This window comes from Antedon bifida, chromosome 10 (assembly GCF_963402885.1).
Source record: "Antedon bifida chromosome 10, ecAntBifi1.1, whole genome shotgun sequence".
NCBI lineage: Eukaryota > Metazoa > Echinodermata > Crinoidea > Comatulida > Antedonidae > Antedon > Antedon bifida.
The window spans coordinates 8031527-8054715 of NC_136235.1; the positions used below are offsets into that span (position 1 = coordinate 8031527).

The 23189-nt window shown below is 31.4% G+C and overlaps 2 protein-coding genes across 3 annotated transcripts in view; both read left to right on the forward strand.

The window, feature by feature from the left end:
- The window catches only part of LOC144853789 (3'-5' RNA helicase YTHDC2-like), a 34142-nt gene extending 28248 nt beyond the window's left edge, over window positions 1-5894 (forward strand). Inside the window, exons 30-32 of the mRNA XM_078711620.1 lie at window positions 199-329; window positions 710-794; window positions 2014-5894. Coding sequence (XP_078567746.1) covers window positions 199-329; window positions 710-794; window positions 2014-2340 — 543 coding nt within the window. The 3' untranslated portion in view covers window positions 2341-5894. The remainder of the gene's footprint in view (window positions 1-198; window positions 330-709; window positions 795-2013) is intronic.
- Window positions 5895-6547: 653 nt separating this feature from the next.
- The window catches only part of LOC144853802 (uncharacterized), a 50881-nt gene continuing 34239 nt past the window's right edge, over window positions 6548-23189 (forward strand). Inside the window, exons 1-10 of one of the 2 annotated variants that reach the window (XM_078711638.1) lie at window positions 6548-6694; window positions 7085-8027; window positions 8766-8878; window positions 9853-9997; window positions 10377-10994; window positions 11280-11391; window positions 11633-11765; window positions 12064-12175; window positions 13178-13287; window positions 13718-13845. In XM_078711638.1, the coding sequence (XP_078567764.1) occupies window positions 7149-8027; window positions 8766-8878; window positions 9853-9997; window positions 10377-10994; window positions 11280-11391; window positions 11633-11765; window positions 12064-12175; window positions 13178-13287; window positions 13718-13817 (2322 nt within the window). In that variant the 5' untranslated portion in view covers window positions 6548-6694; window positions 7085-7148 and the 3' untranslated portion in view covers window positions 13818-13845. Of the gene's footprint in view, window positions 6695-7084; window positions 8028-8765; window positions 8879-9852; window positions 9998-10376; window positions 10995-11279; window positions 11392-11632; window positions 11766-12063; window positions 12176-13177; window positions 13288-13717; window positions 14762-23189 lie in introns of those variants that run through there. The other variant, XM_078711637.1, reaches the window with a different exon arrangement.

Genomic DNA, 23189 nt, shown 5'->3' on the forward strand with positions numbered 1-23189 from the left:
CAACTTAATTACTGATTACTAGCTGCAAAAAATGACCCATACCTCTCACACGCTAGTCCAATATCATCACCATTACGCCATATTGCGCTCTCTCTCTCTGAAATGGTTTATTACATTCTTTTTTTAATCTGGTTTACTTTTCTTATCTCCCAAATTATCCATGGCTATTAAAATGATACATTACATTCTTTTTTGTAGTCATGCAACTCAGTTTACCTGGTTTTTCTGTCCCACAACTCTGGGAATTTCCAGGGCTATGCGAGGATGATTTCAGGTACGAGTACAAACCCAAGAGGTGGTAGCTCCTTAAAGGTTAAATGGATCAAAAGGTAACTAGCGATCATTCTGTAATTGTAGTGTAAAGTAAAGGGTATCATCATATTTATAGCCACTTAAAAACAAACATGACAAGCATGAAGCTAGAAGCAGGAGATCTGCCTGTGTACTATATACAGATTAAAAGTTGTTTTATCTCATATAGTTATTAGTCTAGGTAGGCTGGAGTTTACCTACTCACTATGAAAAAAACAGTGTACTTTCGAGCATCAAATTTCTCTTGACATTCTAAAACAATATATTAAATGCTTCTAAAAACGCAATACACTAGTAGGTTTAAAATATCATTGTTGTGTTATTTAACAATTGTATGTGTTTGAATTCGTTAGTTATTATTAAAAGATATCTACTAAATTAATTTCGTTTTTGTCAGATCAAATATGCCTTACAAAATAACTCAGCACTTTGTGAATCCATGGAATGAAAATAAGAAAGTACAAGTCAGTAGAGATGGCCAGGTAAGTAGACTTCTGTATCATGTGCAATGGTGTATAGAAATATTCTGCTCAGTATAATGCACTGTCATATAGTATTACTATAGTTTACTAAAAATATGCAGACATTGTGCCATTACGTCGATGTGACTTTCATGACCTACAGTATACCATATACAAATACAAACTAAATTTGAACTTGTGACTTTGACGAGTTAGTTATCCGTACAACAAAGCCACCTGCACATTATATGCACAGAAAAAAGATTATGCCATTATGACCTGAAGAAAATAAAATGTTAGTGTGCTCTCTATTATGTGTTTAAACAGTATATACTGTATACATACTACATACATTTTAGCATAGGTAAAATTACGGGACCCGTCTTTTATTCCAATTTTCAAAATGATGACGTCATCAAAATCAAACACAAAGATTAATATCTGGGAGAAATTAAGTTACGGATAAGAGAGATGCGCTCTATTAAATGTGATGAGCTATCACGAAAGAGGCAAAAATCTTATATTTTATATTCGGGTGGCCATACGATGACCTCATAACATTTGAGAGGTAACATTTTTGCATGAATTTATATCTAAAACTTATCTACTTGCATTATAAGTTAAATAAATTTGGGGTCACGTTTGATCCCGACAAGCTATAATAGATTAAAAATAGGCATGATTTTGACAATATTTTGTAAATTGTCTAATTCAACATGTCATTTCAAGTGGTCAAAATTACTAGAAAAAGCAGGAAAAATATAATTCAAGTGAAAGAACTGTACGCGTAAAAAAGTTCATGTGGGTGGGAATTTTTCACATGTGCAAAATGCCTTGATTCGCGTAGAAAGTTGATTAGAAATTAATTTTGCCCATTTTAAAATGAATGCCTGTGCCTGTGTACTTTGTGTGAAACACGCCATATTTAGTCCACAGAAAGTTGACTCTTGATATGAATTAAATTAGTGTCAATACAAAATTACTTTTGGTTTTTAATCTATGATCAATCATTTAAATTCATAAAATCGCACACAACTTCATGTAAATGTTGACAAAGTTACGAACGAAATGTTTACACGTTTTAGAGAAACGCGACGCACAAAAATAGAGTGGAAAGAAAAGAATAATACAGAAAAAAAAAAGTTGATGATGATCTCAAGGAGTTATCCGCCAAGGTGCGGATAGCTAATATATTATATTGGATTATGTTGATATACAAAATATGTTTTTTTATGTTAAGGAAATTGAGCCAAGTGTTGGAGAGAACTTACTAAAGACATGGGTTAATGTACCAACATGTCAAGGAGCAGAAGAGGAGGCATCCATACTCACTTTAAAAACATCTGTTTTCCCCGGACAAAGCATTACCAGTCCAGATAGAAGAAATTTTAGGCCACATTGGCAGCAGAACAAAGTGAGTCCAGGTAGTAAACGAGGCCAAGGGAGACAACAATATCATCAAGGTCATGGGTCACCGAATAGAGGGCGTTCTTCCCAAGGTAGAGGAGATTATAGCAGCTTGACACCATTTTATCCTTCTAGTTATGGGGCAAGTAATGACTACTAGTTGTAATTGAATGGTACTTAAGAAATATGCTACAATTCTAATATGATGGTACGTGTTTAAAAAGTTGAATACCAATGTTTGTTCATGGTGCTTATAGGCTTTCTGCCTATGTATTTAGCTTGGCTTAAACATTTTAAGTAAATAATGTACAAAGCCAGAATCTCTTGCCAAAATGTGTTTTAGATTGGCATTCTGTATGATATTTTTTTAATGATTTATACTTTGAGTTTAAACAGGATATTTTGGTTTAATCCTTCTTTGATAGAGTGCAATTATATACCCTATGAACTGTTATAAATAAAATATATTGTTCTTAATTTTAATATTATTAGTCAATATTTACGTATTTATTTTTAGAATATATAACTTTCAGGTTTGAAATATAAATTAAATATAATTCTTAATTTTTTTCATATAACATTTTTCAAAAAATGTGGTCAAAATCAAATTCAGTCACCACATTCTGCCATTGTAGGTTTATAATTGATTTGATTTCTGTTTATCATAAATTAAATTTCCTTATATTATCGAATCAAATGGAGCCAGATGCATTTGTGTCTTTAAGATAATGTAATAACATTGCCATTATATTCATCACAAACTAGAATAGTTAGTGCTTGCTTTTTTAGTGGCCACATCAATTTAAATAATGGCCAAATGTCCAAGTATTCTTTGACTTGACTTCCACAACTCCGTTATCAGTACTTTAATGTTAAAAAATGTAAAAAAAAGTATCTGTTTTTGCCAAAGAATAGTATTATAAGTACTTATAAGTTTTTCTGTGATTTTTTAATACAGTAACCCGCCATTGTTGTTAATATTAGAATTTAATAATATTATTCAAAGTGCCTTTTCTGAATGTTCAAATTCTACCTAATAATTGTTTTACTAATGTTAAATATTAATGCCATTTTATAAGCTGATTGTTCAGAGGTTTATACATATAAATGCACCAATGGGTATAATGCACTTGTTGATTGTATGGTCATTTACAAATAGTTAATGGTACGTCAATTAAATTAACAATGGTGCATCAATGTCTGTCACTTTACCACAAAAGGGCAGTCATGGTGCGTCCATGTTCTCTAAAAGGTCCGTCACTAATTTTAAAATTGGTGTCATTTTCATGTAAAGGTAAATGAATTTTGTGACATGGTATGCATAAGGTATGACGCACATCGGACAAATGACGCACCTATCCCGGGGGTCATACAATTGACAAGTTAATTTTATCTAGTGTAACCAACAAACATTGTTTTAGTATGTAAATAAATGTCATTTTAAAGAGTTTCAAAATTACACACATTAAAAAATTTTTAAAAATCAATCAACTAATAACCATTGTTTATCTATATAAATAAAATGCTTTTAGCCATAAGCCAAATACATGTTGATTTGACCCACTACTGTATCTGTTATACTGTACACTCTGTTTAGATTTTATAAGTATATAAAATGAGTAATAAAGTAACAAACTGGTTTGAATAAAACTGTATTCACAAGTTGATTATGAATCAAATTAGAGAGTTAACCTTTAACCCTTAACATTTGTGAAAATAATGCAGAAACACAGTTTGCTCTATGTAATTAGAAAGTGAATGCAAGCTGTTTTAAGGTTCCTTGTGTTCATATATTGTTACATCTTCTCTGTGATTGTTTCAGACAATACAGTAGTTATTATACTGTACATAGCATATAGTTTGTATGTTATCTATGTTACATAATGTACATTTATATGCTATTTGTTGTTTTAATCAGTGTCAGACATTGATAGTTTAATCAGTGTCAGACATTGATAGTTTAATCAGTGTCCGACATTGATAGTAAGAATGGATACAGTATATGCTTTTTATATGCATCTGTTTCATTTTGATGACTTGAATGAAAGTATTAGCATTTCTAGATATAAAGCTATTGTTTGTCAAAATTAGATATTTTATTTTGTGTACTTCTAATTGGTTTATTTCATTTCACATGTTATATATATTATTCAAATGAACATTAATTATATATATTTTTTTGTAAACTTATTTATTTATTTATTTTTTATCAATTTTTAACAGCATTCAGTTGTTTTTTGAGAAATAAAACATTTTTTTGTATTGATTTATGATTACCAGATAAATGATACATTTTTCTATTAATGGAAACACATTTGTTTAATATTATCCAATGCAACCAGTATTTATTATTGTTTATCAATAGTAATTAGTTGCATGATTTTGAAAATTGAAATCATACAGATTTGATTTTGTGAAATTAGCTAGAAAAGATGAAATTGACAAGAAATCGGGATTATGATAAAAAGATAAATATGAGATTACTTAAATTATTATATTATTTTGTGCATATTAAATAAAAAAGTGATTGCAATAATTGTATGTATTAATAAATAACAATCATACGAACAATAAGAATAATTTAATATTAAAATAAATTTATGCAAGATTAGTTTGTTTACACAACACAGAAAGACCCAAATTTATTAGAAATATTAATAAATGAATATGTATGGTGTTGCAATGATTTAAACTGTAAAAGAAAGTTTTTTAAATGTTTAAAATGTATTTATTGATTTACAGACTAATGATACTAACAATTTAATTATGAATCAATTTCATCCGGTATTTATTGAAACTTAAGTTATAAAATATGATCAGGTAATATTCAAAAACTTACATCAAATTGTCAAAAATAAAAATAAAGCAGTAATTTATACGCGTGCGTGGGAACAATTGTTGTGGTCAGATCACATGTGATGATGTCATGAAAATTCTAGGAGGTAAAAATGTCATTTATTTTGGAGAGTTATTTGAACCTCTCTTCCCTGACACCACTAGTTCCCATGCATTATAATTGATTCGAAACAAAATTGATTTTAAGTTGTATTGAAATAAAATTGAATATTCTTTATTATTTTTGTTATATATTTTGGCCCAGATGTCCTGACATTTGAGCAAATAAGTTAAGGACAATTATTTACAGAAACTGTGCTCCAAAGTGGTAATATAACTTTCTCCTAAATCACCAAAAATGGCAGCTTTTTGTCACTGATCAAATCATTTATAAAGTATTTTATCAATTAGATGATACATAAAGATTATTATAAATGGATTACAGAATATCTATACATAACTAAAGGACAATCACTGTGTAATTGATTTTAAAAAGTATGCCCTTAATTTAGAAACTGGGTCAGTTATAACTCAAGGTATAATAATATATATATATATACAGTATAGAGGGAACCCTTACAGTTGGAAAAATTAACTAAACAACAGCATGCAGATGTGATTGTGAAAGATTTGACAGGCATTCAAGTTGTTCATTCTATTAAAGTTTAAAATTGTTAAAATGTTTTTTAAATTTAATCAGTGTTATGAGCAATAAAATAATGTACTTGTTGTTATCAGATGTGAAGTTGTTGATTTTATAATTCATGTAAATTGTAATCAAAATGATGTTTATAATGACTTGTTCAGTATTACTGTGTTTATCTTTGGATACCTTGTTGACAGATATATGGATACAATAAATTAATCTTTGAAATTTTAGTAGTTTTTGTGATTTTTATATTCCACATTCAGCATGTTCATACATGTATAAATTATTGTGACTGATTATCATAAGTACATTCAAATAAGAATCATGTGTTTTTAGCTGAAAACCTGGGTCAATAAGTTGTGAGCAATACTGAAAACAAATGCTGATTGGTTGATTCTAATTTTTAATCAAATTTAAATAAGTTAATAATGTTACTTCTGAAGGCTCCATCTTTTCTGCCTTTCTTATTTCCATTCATCACACATTCATAAACATACATAAATAAGCATAGTACAAAGTTGGGGTAATTAAGCTTAAGCTGATTAATGTTATTTTAGGTTCATATAAAATGATTGATCATGATCAGTGGAAGCATCAACGGAATTTGTTCAACCGATTTCTAGACCAGGGAAAAGTGATAAAATACTCTAGCCTAGGCCTAGTTAATTATTCCTGGACACCATTGGAAATAAGTCAGCCTCTTATAATTATACTTATCTCGGTATTCTTTTTAAAACATTGTTCTACTTACAAAGGCAAGTGATATAATCTCGAGCTGAATGCGATAATTCAAATCTAAAGAATTTCAATTGTCACTTTGGGCGCTTCATATACGTTGGTATAATGTATTGCACCACTTTTGTTATCAAAGTCCATCCAGGGTAGTAGTATTTTATCTGGAGTGGTAGATTGCACAACAACAGGAAACAAAACAAGAGAGTATAAATTACCGTACTTTGTTGGTTGCAGACACACACATCGGGATAGACCATCTGGATCTCTGGTTCTTCAATACAAGTCATGTCTTTTGGTAAGTGCAGAAAGTGTCCTGTGTATATTGTGTGTAGGTAGGTACCGTAAGGTCCAAATTATCTTCTCTTGGTTGGTTGGGGATTTACCCTCTGTGGTGGATTGTGGGCTAGCTAGCGGACACAACAACCCAGGCCGCGTAGATAGGTTAGCAAGTACTAGGCCTAGGCCTAGAAGTTGTATGCCTATCTAGGGCCTAGGCTTTAGCCTTCTTACATTGGCCTATATAGACTTTGTTTTAAAGGCTTAGCATGAGTTTTCCCGAGCTGTGTGCACCCGTGCTGTTGGATGTTTTTTAAAGAAATGATGTTTCATTGTTAAAAATAATAATAATTTTGATTGTCATAAATAATAAAATATATTAATTATTATGTTTATTGATTTTCTTTAGAGTAAACACAATTTTCACTCATCAACCAAGTTTCCTAACTCTTTATCTTAACCATAATAATATTATGCTACCAGGGAACCAACAGAATAATCAAGACCAGAGAAACGAAGCAAGTAATATACCTGCCCAGTCAAAACAGCCTTCATCCACTAGGCCTACTAGCAATATTTCTCTTGAAGTTGATAACAAAATATCAAAGAAACCATGCACATTCTTTAGAAGAACAGGGAAGTGCAAGTTTGGTGAGGATTGTCGATTTGCTCACACTCAAAAGGAAGTTGAGAATGTGCCAATAGACAGCCCAAAGCTGAATATCAACAACATTCCTGAGGAAGAGCAGGATCCAAAAAATAATGAAAAACAAAAACAGAAGAAGGGGAATTGTTATGAATTCAAGAAAACTGGCCGTTGTCGGTTTGGAGTTCACTGCCGGTTTCTGCACGGAAAGTTTCATGAGAAAAAAAAGAAGCAAGGAAAGTCTGGGGCAGATTCAGAAAAGAAGAAAGTTTCTTATGAAGAGGTCAAAGGGTACCATGAACTTGAAGAGCAGAACAAGGCGGAAGAGGACAGCCATGCAGAGCCTTCTGGTAAAAAGATGAAGCAACGCAGGAAACTCTGTCATTTTTACAAAGAAGGCACTTGCAACATGGCTGACAGATGTCGATTTTTTCATCCACAAAATCCAACTGATATTGATGATAAAGACATGAAGGAACATGTTTCATCTGGTGCAGTCAAGACTGAAAAACGAGAAGTCGCCAAAAGGCCACAGTCTTCTCTTAACATCACTGAGGCAACCCCTGAAAGTTTACAGAAACTCAGAAATGTTGAAATTAATCAAATAAAAGTGATATTTCAAGAAGGTGAGAAGTTAACAATAGTTGAAGATGAAGGGAAACCAGTTACTTACAGAATCATAACATCACCTACAGATCCTGAATGGGTGAGAGGACATCTTATTTTTATTAAGTGTGTGTGTGTCGCAGATTTAAATGTTGACTAATTTTGTTATGATTTAATAATTAGACTATGGTAATTTAAATTATTTTCATGATTATTATTATTATACTATTATTATGCAGAGGTCAGTCAAAGTTAAATCTAATACCCTTTTGCATCTGCATAAATTGTTACAACTTGTAACCAGGTTTCATCGTTTTCACATACGCATACACAAACTGTGAGAAATCTATTTGAGAAAACATAGTTCAGCCCTATTTAATTACTATGATTGGTCAATTTAATACCAGGGCAATACATGCATGCGCAGTAACATCTTTATCAGTGAGATTTTCTACAAACTTGCCTAGCATAATGATAGGCATGGGTTCTAGCCTATATATACCATACTGATTGCATCGTTAGGCAAGATGCTTTACTCTCATTGTCCCGTCCTGATGGGATGTAAAGCACATCTAGTACACTATTCGAAAAGAGTAGGGGATTGTCTCCCGGTTTGCTGATATGGTAGGCACTGCATTGCTGGCTGCCGTTGGTCGGTGTAGTGTCTAATCCAAATTTCCTCAGCTAAGCTTGAGGATGAATAATTACATTTAACATTAACATTACAACTTGTTACAAGTTATTACTTTTTGCAGGTGTGGAAACGGTATAATATTTATTTTATTGTATTTAATTCATCTTTTCATAAGATTTGAATTTATTCTTGTGTTATTTTCAGCCATTTGATATCACAGATTTTATTTTTGATGTGGTCTTTCCTGAAGATTATCCAAGAGAACCATTTAGTTTACATGTATCTGAAGAACAAGTTTTGCCAGATGTAATTGTAAGGTAAGTGAAGAAGAGATTGTCTGCAAATTATTCCAGACCTGACAACAACAACCTGCCATGTGACAATAATTCAAAAATAAACCCAAGTTAGTTTATATTATAAACTATCCTGGGTGTATTTTTGAATATTGAAGTGTTCCACACCACTAAAATTCAGTAATCATTCATCTTCTAAATAATCCATTGTAAGCAACGATGTATTGACACAAGTGCCATATTTCATAATCACAAGAGGAAACTGACAATGCAACAGTGCCTTTAAATACAGTGAATACAGGAAATCAGATCGGTTTGATTTCACACAACAAATGCAAGAGCAACATAATACAGCACTGGGGTGAACTGAGTCAAGGTACAGTAAACTCTCCCTATACACGGACTCTCTGAAAGCAGGAAACTCTCTTGATGCTCAAAAGGTCCCAAATTTTCCAGAAAACCAGACATATTCAGCCAGCCCAAAGGTGTCCAGTATTGGAAGAGTTGACATAGCAACATCAAGAACATATTAACTCTCTGAATGAAGTGTCATTACAATCCATTCTAAGGTTTCAGAACATTTTGTATTCCCCCAAAAACATGACAAATTAAGAATAATAAAAAAAGACTCTGAATAGGTCGTTTCACAGTTAACCACTTCAGTAGGAAAAAAAACTATAAATATAATGTTTTCACTCATAAAAAGAAAAAAAAAATGTTTAAAAATGAAAAATACTCGCTAAATTCAACCCATTGACTTCCAGTCAATTTGACATTTTTTTGCATTAATTACAGTTTTTTCAGATAAATAATTTTTTTTTTTATCCAATTTTTAGTCAAAGTGAATAACTATTATGTGACATTAAAATGGCATATTGAACGAAAAGATTTTTATAAAATTATTTTGTTATTATCATTTTTCAGGGGTACAATAATTATATTTTAACATGAAAACAAGTCTGATTTTTTAACTAGAAGCTTTTTTTTCTATGTAATAGGCACATTAATGAAGCAGCACAAAATTGGGTGTTGGCCAAACATCAAACTAATCTAGTTGGAGGGAAGATTGAATTGATCTTCAGGCCTTTTCTAAGGTGGCTAGATAGGAGTCTTGAAAATCTTTTCACAGAGGGTGCTAGGAAGGTAATTATCTCATTATGTCCTCAAAGCTTGGATCCCACTAGGATACAACACAAGGATGTAAGCTCAATGTAATTAATCAGGACATGATAGAGCATTAACTGTCCTTTGTCATTGGACAACTCAATTGCGTTGCTCTTACGTCCTTGTGTTGCGTCTTAGTGGGAACCAAAAACTTTAGTAACTTGCGTTTAACAGACAACTCAATTCTGTCATCAAAGCACATAAAATTACATTTTTCCTTTACAGAGGTTGATGCGCTCTTAACTGCCACATTTTCTACTTTCAACTACAAGTAACAATTAATGTTTTCTAGATTGAAATATAATTTATAAACTCTATCAATCTTTTTTAACTCTGCTCATGAATTGTTTTCTTACAGTACAAACGTTGTTTAGATGCTAAAGCAGCTGGGTTTGAATTTATTCCACATAAAGAAAAAGTAGAAACTACTGAAGAATCTAGTTCAGTATTGAACGAAGTGAAAGAGGAAAAGAAAGAAGAGTCAGTGGATGAGGAAGACAAGAATAATGAAGATGATATTGAAGAAAATGATAGTGAGGAGGGAGACACTGAAGAAGAGGAAAGCGATGAAAGTGAGGAGGAAGAGGAGCGTAACACGGCAAAGTACCGCCAACGAAGTATTGAACAAGCTCAAAATATTGACCCACAACGCAAAGGTACTGAACTACGTTTCAAAGGGCTTGAAATAGGCGATGGATATGGAACACTTTCTGTTAAGACGTTGTCACTTATCATCCAATGCGAGAGATGTAAACACAGAACCGACTTAAGTACTCCAGGAGGCAGAGCTAATCAGATATTCTGTCCTCGATGTCAGCATCAGTTCTTGTTGACCTATCGACCAGCAATCATGCATCAGTTCTCCGCAATCCTTGGTTACCTTGATCTAAATGGATGTCTACCTTTTGATGTATTAATCATGGATTGTGAGTTTGAAGCAAGCTGTTTAAGTTGTAATAATCAAAAACAAATAAAGGTTAGCTTTTTCTACCGATTAAATAATATTATTAAGCAAAGTATTTCATTTCACCTCATAGTCCTTGCCAAAATAAAGACATTTCTCAACATAAGACAGACTTTTATAAACCTCTTGAACAAGTTCATTATTTTTCAAATTTCAACAGAAAAAAATACAGACCGGAATCTCCATGAAGTTCAAAATGGCTTGTTACATACATATAAGATAACATAACATAAGACATACAGAATGTAATGAAAAGAAGTCATCCATAACAAATTTGATTTTTTATTATATATTTAGGGTGTTCAATATGGGCAAACTCTAAGTAATTGGTGTCCGCAGTGTCACAACAAACAAAATCTCCGAGTGGACTCAACAAGGATGCAAAGACTCTTTGCATCAGATCCAATTGGTAAGCAACTCGGCATAAGCCGTAAATAAAATGAACTATGAACTTCAGTGCTCCAGTGCTCTTATTTGACTGGGGTTTCACAAGCAGAAAGCAGATGACTATTTTCACTGACATATTTCTATTTCAGTTTCTTATTGTATATTACAATCTATATCTAAATCAATATCTTATTTATTGTTTTATAATTGAATTTTTGTATAATTTCTGGTTCAGTGTTAATAAATGTATTAATTATTTACAGCAACTGAGAACTTACACACGGTAAAAGTACAGAGTGTGGTCAAAGCCCAAAAAAATCCAGCAATTCAAGAGGGTAAACCCCTCCCATCAAATGGTACATGCCAACATTATAAGAAAAGTTTCAGGTGGTTAAGGTAAAATACTTTGTTACCTCCACCAAGGAGGTTATGTTTATACCCATGTATGTTTGTGTGTGCGTGTGTGTGTGCGTTTGTGTGTGTGTCTGTGAACAGCCTGGAGGATGATTGCAATAAAATAAATATTGCATACTAATTATGTGTTATCCAAAAATATGGTAGTTAGCTTACGACTCAGGGTTGTCATAAGCTGAAAACATGGAGGTCCTAAGCTCATAAAGAACTATGTCTTACAATTCAGTTGGTTAAAAATCAATTACGTATTATTGTTGTAATGCTTTTGGTTTCGCTATAGGTTCCCATGTTGTGGAAAATGCTACCCGTGTGACTGTTGCCACGATGATGATTCTGACCATATATTTACATATGCAAACCGAATGCTTTGTGGATTCTGTGCCAAAGAACAGGTAATTTTTTTCAGTTTTTAAAGTGTAGTCAACATATTAAATGACCCATTCTCTACAATGTTTGACTTTGTGTAGAAATAATGCATATATATTACTTTAGAAACATTAAACCAGGTCATTCCTTGTCCGTGTACGTTTTATGGTAATTTATGATAAAAAGATGGAAATGATGCACTACCCACGTAGCTTGCGGTGTTTTGTAGGCCTAGCTGGTAAACAGCAGTAACGAACAACATTGTACGCTAGCTACAGGCCTAGCCTAATTAGTTGATGCATTAACTGTCTGGTATTTTGACTGATTGATCGAAAGTGGGTGAATCACAAAAGAAAAACAAAAAAATAACATTCCATGCACAATGCATGTTGGGATTTATAGCAGGCCACTTAAGTTATTATAATCAACTTATTTTTCACGTTTTTAACCATTTAAAGATGAAAAAAGTTATCGCAATGGGACCAAATAGTATTTATTATTACATTACGTAGGGAATGGGACTTCAGTAAGCGTAAAAGAACACAATTGTTCAGTCAGTCTGACAAATTCCTTGGTCATGATCTGATGTCTCTGTTTTTTAAGTTGGGTTTTTTTAACCAGTCTTGTCTCTGTTCATGCTGCCTGTTTTTGATTTCTTTGGATTTATTATTCTGCTGTCTCTCATTTGTTTAGGCTGGCCCAACTCAAGGTTGTTGTCTTCTCAGGCATCTGCCTACTTCCTTTAATTGATTCCTCTTCACTTTCACAGTCATTTTTTGGTTATCCAATTTCTTCCTTTATTTTTACTTATAAACATTATTTTGTAATCCAACGTTTATTTATTCATTCATATATTTAGTCACATTCAAAATAAATGAGCCTTCCAAGTTCCTTATATTCTCGGCATATTCATTACCAGAATTTAACACATTCACAAATATGCAGCGCTAATAGCGTATTAAATTAGATTAACACCAATAAAAGATCCTTTCAATGCCTTGGAATTATCAGTTTCTTCTTTCTTACAGACATTTTCACCTGATCAGCCTTGTATTGCATGCCGCATGAACCTGACTAAAGGTTGGAGTAGTCATTGGGAAGGAGGCCTAGGCTGCAGAAATAAAACAAAGATGAATAAGTAAGACAAAAGAAAAGAAAACGATAACTAATTTTTAAGGTTTTAATAAACCAACAAAAAAATATTTTATCATATTTCTTTTATAAAATCTGGAAAATGTAATTTGTTGAATAAAAATACAAACACCTAGATTCCTAGTGACATTTCATTGACATGCGGTCAACTTTCTCAAACTACTGTTTGGATTGGTCTGTAAAATCATAGAGAGGTTGTGTAGCACCAGTTGTCTTGTTGTTGATGATTGAGTGCTTCAATTTTCTTCAGTAGACTATCGTTAACATGCAAAAGATTATATCTTTCAATCTCTATTGATGCTGTTTCCTTTTACCTTATGATCATGCATATAGCTTCCTTAATCTTTCTTCTATCTGTCTGTGATTCCTTTTTAATTTCCTTTTGTATTATGATGTATATATATTGTATTTTTCAGAGGAGATAAGCAGAAATATAGCGGGAAGAATAAAACAGTATCTAAGAAAAAGAAAGAAAAGAAGGAAGGACAGCAGTTGAAGAAATCAAAGTCAAAATAACAAAAAAATCTATACAAAATTTTAACCAGTAAGAAATATTATTGAATAAATGAAAGAAGATTTAATATTAAATTTTGTTAAAGTGATCCAATATTAAAGGTAAAGTGATACAATATTACAGATATTAAACATAAAGTGATACAATATTAAATATAAAGTGATCAATTATTATAGATAAAGTGATACAATATTACAGATAAAGTGATACAATATTAAAGATAAAGTGATCCAATATTAAAGATAAAGTGATACAATATTACAGATATTAAACATAAAGTGATACAATATTACAGATAAGATGATCCAATATTAAAGATAAAGTGATCCAATATTAAAGGTAAAGTGATACAATATTACAGATATTAAACATAAAGTGATACAATATTAAATATAAAGTGATCAATTATTGTAGATAAAGTGATACAATATTACAGATAAGATGATCCAATATTAAAGATAAAGTGATCCAATATTAAAGATAAAGTGATACAATATTACAGATATTAAACATAAAGTGATACGATATTAAATATAAAGTGATCAATTATTATAGATAAAGTGATACAATATTACAGATAAAGTGATACAATATTAAAGATAAAGTGATCCAATATTAAAGATAAAGTTATACAATATCACAGATATTAAACATAAAGTGATACAATATTACAGATAAAATGATCCAATATTAAAGATAAAGTGATCCAATATTAAAGATAAGGTGATTCAATATTAAAGGTAAAGTGATACAATATTACAGATATTAAACATAAAGTGATACAATATTAAATATAAAGTGATCAATTATTATAGATAAAGTGATACAATATTACAGATAAGATGATCCAATATTAAAGATAAAGTGATCAAATATTAAAGGTAAAGTGATCTAATATTAAAGATAAGGTGATTCAATATTAAAGGTAAAGTGATACAATATTAAAGATTTGTTTTCTCTTTTGTGGCGTTTTTTTATTCACATCAATATCATCTTTCATGTCATCACTTAAAATCATATTTATCACATTTTTGTTAATTTCTAATTATCATTACAATGTGATCAACTTCATCAGTAACATTTTTAAATCTTGTAAATTTGTATTTTTCTATAATACACTTAGGCCTACAAAGGAAAGTTTAAAAAGTTAATACAAAGACGTTTGGTCTAAATAAACTTTTTGTTTCCAAACATTACTTACATGATCATTATCATCTATCTCATTTTAAAATATTTTACACAGAAAGAACAATTTTCCTTTTGTGAGTTTTTCATTTTCATTTTTTTTCATATCAGAACTTTTACCATACAATTTATGTATCTACAAGATAAAACAAATAAAATCCTAATAAATCTGTACCTATAACTCGTATCACATTAATTTCTTTTCTGATATCAGATTAGAATTATATTAGCATATAATAGCATGTCTTAAAGTTGCCCATTTTTGTATATATTTTTGTCTTTATTGTTATATGTTTCACATTCAATGTTATATACCATATTGCTGTTAAATGATCTCTATAAAGATTTACTCACTGGCTTATTTAATGCTGATAATATTTGTATTCTATAAACAGTGAAGGCTGCAAAATGTGTAAATATAATCTACTAGATTATCTCCCGTTCGTATAGTTGTAGGCCTAATTGCTTAAATGATATATTATTGTGGTTTAAACTGCGATACTGAGCATTTTCCTCCAAAAACTCTGAATAAATTTACAACTAAAAAACAAATGATTTTCATTTTCAATTTCTCCACATTTTTCACACTTTTGTGTTTCCACTGATAAAGCCGTTTGTTGGTAGGCAGTATTCTATGTAACATCTTATAATTGAATGTGCTAATTTCTTATCCTTCATTTTACATACTTTTCGTATATATCTGCATCCTTAATAATACGTTTCCACTGAATTGGTATTGTCTTAATAATACACAAATACTCATTTAACCAGTTTGTTTTAATCCTACATTGCTTGTAGAAAAGCGATTAAAAAAGGTTTAACGTAGTGGTTTCCCCACAGTTGCTCATTCATTATATCATTATACATTATTTTCTCTGTGAGACAGTGGAATATTATCTGAATTAACATCAATAATACTATAACATGACAAATTAAGTAAGACATTAACATGACATATTTTTTTAATATAATACATTGGAATACATTTCCATTTAGCATCATCATCATTCATAATTCTTTTTAACCAGCCACACATGAGTGCGCTAACATGAAGAGTAAAATCAGGCATTTTAATACCTCCCATCTCATCATCACCAATTAGCGTTTTTCTTTTTATCTTTTCCCTTTTATTATTCCAAATGAAATTATATAGGCCTATTATATTTGTAACATATTTTGGAACATCAGTAAAATTGCAGCATATGTTAATTTAGATAGTGCAAGACTTTTCAGGACTACTATTTTACCAAAAATTGAGAGATTTCTAGTATTCCATGATTTTAAAGTCCTTTCTAGTTCTATTAATTTAACATCCCATTTTTTCTGGTACATTCTTCTTTATTATAGGCCTACCATACATATATTTCTAACATTTTTATTGAGTGTTTTACCCAATTTAATTCTCTATTCTGTTCTTCCATTTACCAATCCAAAAATCATCGTTTTTTTAATTTAATGTCATTCCAGATAGTTCACAAAAAAGTTAAATTACACTGACCGCTATCTTAATCTTGTCGTTACCAACATACAAGACAGTATCATCGGCTAATTGGCTTATTCTAGCTTCTATGTTATTTTCATTATTCGGAAGTTTAATACTTATAATCATCTTTGTTTCTTATTCTACAGTGGTTGCCATTACCTTGACCACTAAAATAAATAACAGAGCAGATAGAGGACAACCTTGTCTAATACCTCTTTCCATTTTAAAATTGGTTGAAACCCAACCATTGTTAACTGGGACACATTCAACGTTTTTAGTCTCTTTCAGCTCACTATGCAGTCGGTTGATCGGTTGGTCGGTAAACACTAACTCAAATTTGAGCACGCGACTGCAGCCATGTTATATAACACTTTTACCCAGTTACATTCCAAAATTTTTCTAAAACATCGAACATAAAATCTACTACTAGAATCACAAACCTTCTTAAAATCTAAGGTAGGCCTAATTATTGCCCCTTCGATATCATTACATTCTGTTTAATAATTAACCGAATGTTTTCACCGGCGAAACGCCCTTTTTGGTCTGAACTTATAATTACTATTTTTAGTCTATTGCTTAATACATGTGCAAGAATTTTGTAATCAGTGTTTTGGAGGGTAATAGGACGCCAATTATTAAAATTTTCTCTTTCTCCATCCTTGAACAAAAGGGTGATTACACCTCATTTTGTGAAAAGGATAATTCTTGGGAATTAAAATTTTCATTTAAGGCATCGCAAATTATGTCACATAAAATTCAACACTTAGACCATCTGATCCCGGTGTTTTATTTTTTTCCATCATTAAGGGCCTTTTTACATTCATCAATAGTGACGTAACCTTCACAATTTTGTTTTTCTATTTCTGAAAGCTTGTTTATGTCAGATTTAAAAGTATGTCTTAATTTTTGTTAGAGTTTATGGTATTTTTTGCTTATAAACTTTTGAAATGTTGTACTTGTTTTTTTATATATCAATTGGGCTCGTTGCTATTAAGCTCCCATATTTAGTAATTAAACTTTTTATGTGTTTCTTTTTGCTTTTAGATTTAAAAATTGCTACAGCTCACTATGTCGGTCGGTTGGTCGGTCGGTTGGTCGGTAAACACTAACTTGAGCACGCGACTGCAGCCATGTAGCCTATATGGCCTTGTTCTAATACGAGGAAATATGTTGTATTTCGGTCGCCTTCCTCGATCTAATTTACTCTGGACCTAATTTGTTCGCCTTTTGCTTCTACTTTATAAATGTTTTCAAGCTCTATTTTTTTGCTTTCAATTTTATTTTCAATAGTTATATCACAATTTTGAGTATTCATAATTGTTTTATTTAAGCTTTTTTGTTTTGTTTTTGTAATTTTTCTTTCTTTTTATTCTGGGTTTTTTTTCCCGTATGCAATTGAACATTCTTTTATTTTGGTTTTTACAATCTCCCATAACAAACTTGCACTTACAGGTTCTTAATTATGTTTAATATTGAAACAGTGATTATTTTAATTACTAAGGTTGTATATTTGTCCTCTTTCAAGAAGAAATTGTTGAACATCCATAAACCAGAACCGCGTATTTGCAAATCTTTTTAAATTGATACAGTAAGAATAGCTGTACGAATGTCATAGGCTAAAACATCTCCATTTGAAAATAGATCTTTTTTTTCTTTTGTGGGGGCAGCCCACTTTTATTGCACATATGATAAACAATGGAAATGTAAGTGATATTACACAGTCTGAGGTTAAACGATTATAGAAAATATTTTGATCTGATCTGATATTTTGATTATAAAAGATCGTCTGATATTAACCAATAATCCAGTCTACGAAACATGTTTTTTGATCTCCAAATATCATTTAAATTTTTCGTTAGGTTTTTATTCGTAAAAAAAGATTTATCAGACCTATTTGCGCTACCTTTTTGGTCAATGTCACTATTCATGATGCAATTCACATCTCCACCTAGAATGATAGTATTACCTTTCCCTCTATCAAAGTCATTGTAACATTTGTGTAAGGACCTAAAGAACGCACTTCTATTTTTGCTTTCATTAGGAGCATAAATATTTATAATGTCCAATGCCTTTATCATTAAATTGAGAAATATATATATTCCATCTATATCAGTTACAATTTTGCATTCAAGATCTTTTCGTAATAGTATCGACACTCCTCTACTAATTACCTATACTATGGATCGTGATGTGACAATATTAAAGATAAAGTGATTAAATGTTAAATATAAAGTGATCCTATATTAAAGATAAAGCGATAAACCACGAAATAGCCTAAGAAAACAGAATAAATTGACAACAGTACATTGTTAAATAATATATAGTGTTTTTAAATATTGTAATTAATTATTTTTATATGAAACGTTTTATATATTTTAGTACTATATTGTGAAAAGCACTCAAAATATTATGTGGACGAAATAAAGTTGAATTGAACAGAACAAAAAGTCCGAAAACGGAATCTCACATCACCACACTGTTTCACTAACTTGTCAAGACAAGCTTACTGGCTGGAGGGACAATACATCTTTAAACACAAATTATTCATTAAAAAAAATAACAAGTTCGCTTAAAAAGTTAACTTTATCCAAAAAACAAAATGATGTTTTCGATTCGTTGTGTGACAATAAATGTTTCAAAGGACAATTTGTTAAAAGTGAGAGCCAATCTACCCTACTGCCCTCTATGGGCTAAACATAAAATATAAGAAGTCCAAATCCAACCACCACTACGCCGTAGAGCATAACTGTGCATACCACCACCACATGGCAAGTGTGGCATCAAAGAATGGTGTTTTTTGTGGCATTTGTACGCATTGTATCAATACCTGTCATAGTACGTGTACACTGTCATTATCTATCTTTGCTGACATGCAGGCTGATCCATCTTTGGGAAGGAGCCCGAAAAGAATGGTGCACACAATAATAGTTAAATGAGATGAGAGACACATTTCAAACGCTTCTAGTCTACTAAAAAAAATCTACACAGAGGTAAACCTGATGTGGTGTTTATTACAAATTGTCTTCTCGTCGTGTGTGACGATACCTAAGAGTTAAGATAAGGAACGCTACAATATTTAACCTTGTTTAGTAGGGGAAATTCATGACCTGTTTTTTGTTTGTTTAGATGCTAAACTTTCCGCAGTCCTCATATGCTAACATGTTTTTAATGTTAATTGTTTGGATAAATGAGATGCTGTAGGTGTAGGTGTGCTACAAATTGCACTCCTCAATACATTCAGGGGTGCTGTAGGTGTGCCGTTTGTGCTTTGGCATGTAGAAGTTTACCAAATTTAAGCATGTTGTAAATCGCAGTCTAGGACCTGGGTAAGAATAGATTTGAATGCATTTAATTTGGGAGAGAATATCTCAGCTGTTATAGGATAATTTGACCCCAAGGAACAACATGGGATATGTGCCAAATTCCCTATCCGGGGCGAACATGCCCAAAACCGGGGTCAAAGGTTAAAAATGTGTGGTTCTTATATCTCGACAACCACTTGTCGTACAGATTTGCTTTTGGTGTCCAATTGTTCAGAATATACATATTTATATTCGGTCTAACACAACTTTTAGCGAAAAAATCACCTGAAATGCTTTTACTGACCTTTGACCCAAAAATGATCAAGAAACACATTTTCGGTTAAATTATTCTTTAAAATGCCAATGGTATCAAATGAAAGCATACACAATATCCTACTCATTGATACCCAAATTGTATTGAAAATGTTTAATTATGAAGCTAATTGTATGGAAAATGTGCATATTTTGATTACTTTTATACAAAAAATGAATATTTGGTAGCGTAATTGTTATGTTTATTTATATAATATTAAATAATTTAAGTGTTTGGAAAAACTATTTGGTATCAAATGAAAGCCCATAAAATATTTTATCCATTGCTACCCAACTTGTAATAAAAATCTGTAATTATAATGCTAATTTTGTGAAAAATGTGCATATTTTATTGATTTTTGACAAAAAATAATTTAAGTGTTTGGAAACACAAAGTGATAAAACAGTAAAAATTGATTTAAAATGCTTGGTAAATTTACCAAGATCTTCCAAGCACTTGAATTATTTAATATTATAAATAAACCAAAATAAATTTACACTATTTTAATTTACTCATTTTTGTAAAAAAATAATAAAATATGGACATTTGGAACAAAATTAGCATCATAATTACAGATTTTTAATACAAGTTGGGTAGCAATGGATAAAATATTTTATGGGCTTTCATTTGATACCAAATAGTTTTTCCAAACACTTAAATTATTTAATATTATATAAATAAACATAACAATTACGCTACCAAATATTCATTTTTTGTATAAAAGTAATCAAAATATGCACATTTTCCACTTTGGCCCATGATACACTTTGGCACATTCCGGCCCAATTGTTCCTGGGTCGAAACATCCCCGATACCATTATGTGGGTGAATAACTTTTTTTATGGTTATTATTTTTGTAGGTCAGCCTATATTAGGGTAACCTGTTGATTTGTATGTCACTTGCTGATGATTTAATAGGGATACTTTATCAAGTTTGCAATCAACAACAATAGTCTAATGGTATGTAAACCCTATTGTTATGTGATTAATGATGGAGTTCAATGCAGATATCAAGTTTGCTGACAGAAGTGCTTCAACAGTGGTATGTACAGTATATTATGTAAACCGTATTGTATGTGATAATAGAGAGGTTTCGCAACGCTACGAATACGATAACGAAAACGAATACGTCACGCACATGTATTCGTTTTCGTAAGCCTGCAAAAATCGAGGGCGCCGTCGATCCAAAAAAAAAATGTGACTGCGGTAAATTCGAAGCGCAGCAGGTACGTGTTGCTTAGCTGCCTAGGCCTAGCGTAACATCAAAGCGAGTGAGCACTTTAAAAACTGCTATTTATCAAAATCGACTTGTTATTTTAGTAAATTACTTTTAGTAAATTACTTTCAATAAATCTATAATTATATTATAATCATGAATCATTTCTGATTCAAATGCAAAATGTGGAAAATAATCAAAAACTATACTCGTTTTGTAGTTACGAATATGACTGATGATATTCGTCAACACAAACACGCTTTACGAATATGAAATGGGGATCAGCTCAAAAGTTTCATAAATGTATGACGTATCCGTTTTCGTTATCGTATTCGTAGCGTTGCGAAACCTCCCTATTGGATTCATGAAAAACCCTCAATTACGAACCCAAATTTAAGGAATTCTCAATTTTACGAAAGCTATTTATAACTTCGTCATGAAATATGTACGTAAATATATTCATAATACCATAGTCAGTAGAAAGTAAATGGTCTGAAAACACTGTAAAGATCAAAGGTGGCCTGTTGAATCCTTGCGCTGTCCTGTTAAATGAGGCATGACCGTGCCCACTGCAATTTTCTTGTAATTGATGGCTTAGCCTTTTTCAAGGAGGAGTGATGAAGAAGAATCAATTTTAACCGATTCACCACGATAAGCGCTTAAAGCGCTCATGAGGTTAAAAGTCAAGGTCATTGTAAACAAATTATCAACAAAAAAAAAGTAAATTGAATTTACATGCGCAGTTTGCTGTGCATGAATCGTGACAACAAATTATACAAAATACTCACAACTTTTTTTTAAAAAATATGCTTCTAAATATATAAAAACAATTGTTGAAGTTAGTTTGAAAATAAAATTCGAAAATATAACCGTTTTTCGAAGCACGCTGTTCGAAACGCGACAGACGCGTTGAATGAATCTAGGCCTAAACATACAACGTAAAATCGTCTAAAATCCATCTTTATTTGTAATAATCACTATTTTGAAGCATGTATACAATAAATGTATAATAAATGAAGATTATGTATCAGTTACAGTGTCTAAATCGTCATATTTCCATGTAAAAATGTGATTTTTCTACCGGAGAAAAGTCGTGAACATGTCCTCACGAGGGCCGCGCCATATTGTTTACCTTTGAATGTAATATGAACCTTGACATGTCAGATGCATTATGGGCTTGAAATATTTGTTCAAACTCTGCGCAAAGGTCAGTTTATTGAAGCATAACTTTTGACAAACATTTTGATACCAAACTTGTTTTAATTTCATAAGTTTTCGACGCATTTTCGTCTAATTTTCTGCAAGCTACACATCTAAAATAGCGGACTAAGCTCCCGAGGGATGCCGGTGCGCGTGAGAATCGCGAATTCCAAGTCGCTTTCGGGATGTTATTTTTAACATTCCCGGTGAACAAACAGCGGCGACGACGCTCTCGGGGCGGCTCCTGATAGGCCTAGGCCCCATATGGTCAACCTCGGATGAGTCGGTCTACTAATTTCTTTATAATTTCGAAACCGGTCATTCATAATGGTCAAGTTTGGTCTTATTTTGAAGAGAAGAAATAGGTTCTGATGAAGAGATGAGTTTTATTATGAAATATTTAATATTTTTTGTGCATTTGGTAGTCAAAGATAAATTACAAATTTTTAATAATTTTCCTAAAATATTTCTAAAATTTGCATAATCTATACTCCGCAAAAATAAGTTGTAACACAAATTTGATAACATATTTGGAAATAAAATGTCCTTTCCATTATTTTTCTTTTTTAATTTTTTTAATGTCTGTGTTTAGAAAAAAAGTTAGGGTTAATTATGTGACATATGCTTTTTGGGTCCCCGGGGAGCAAAATAAACTTGGGGGTCAATGGGTTAAAC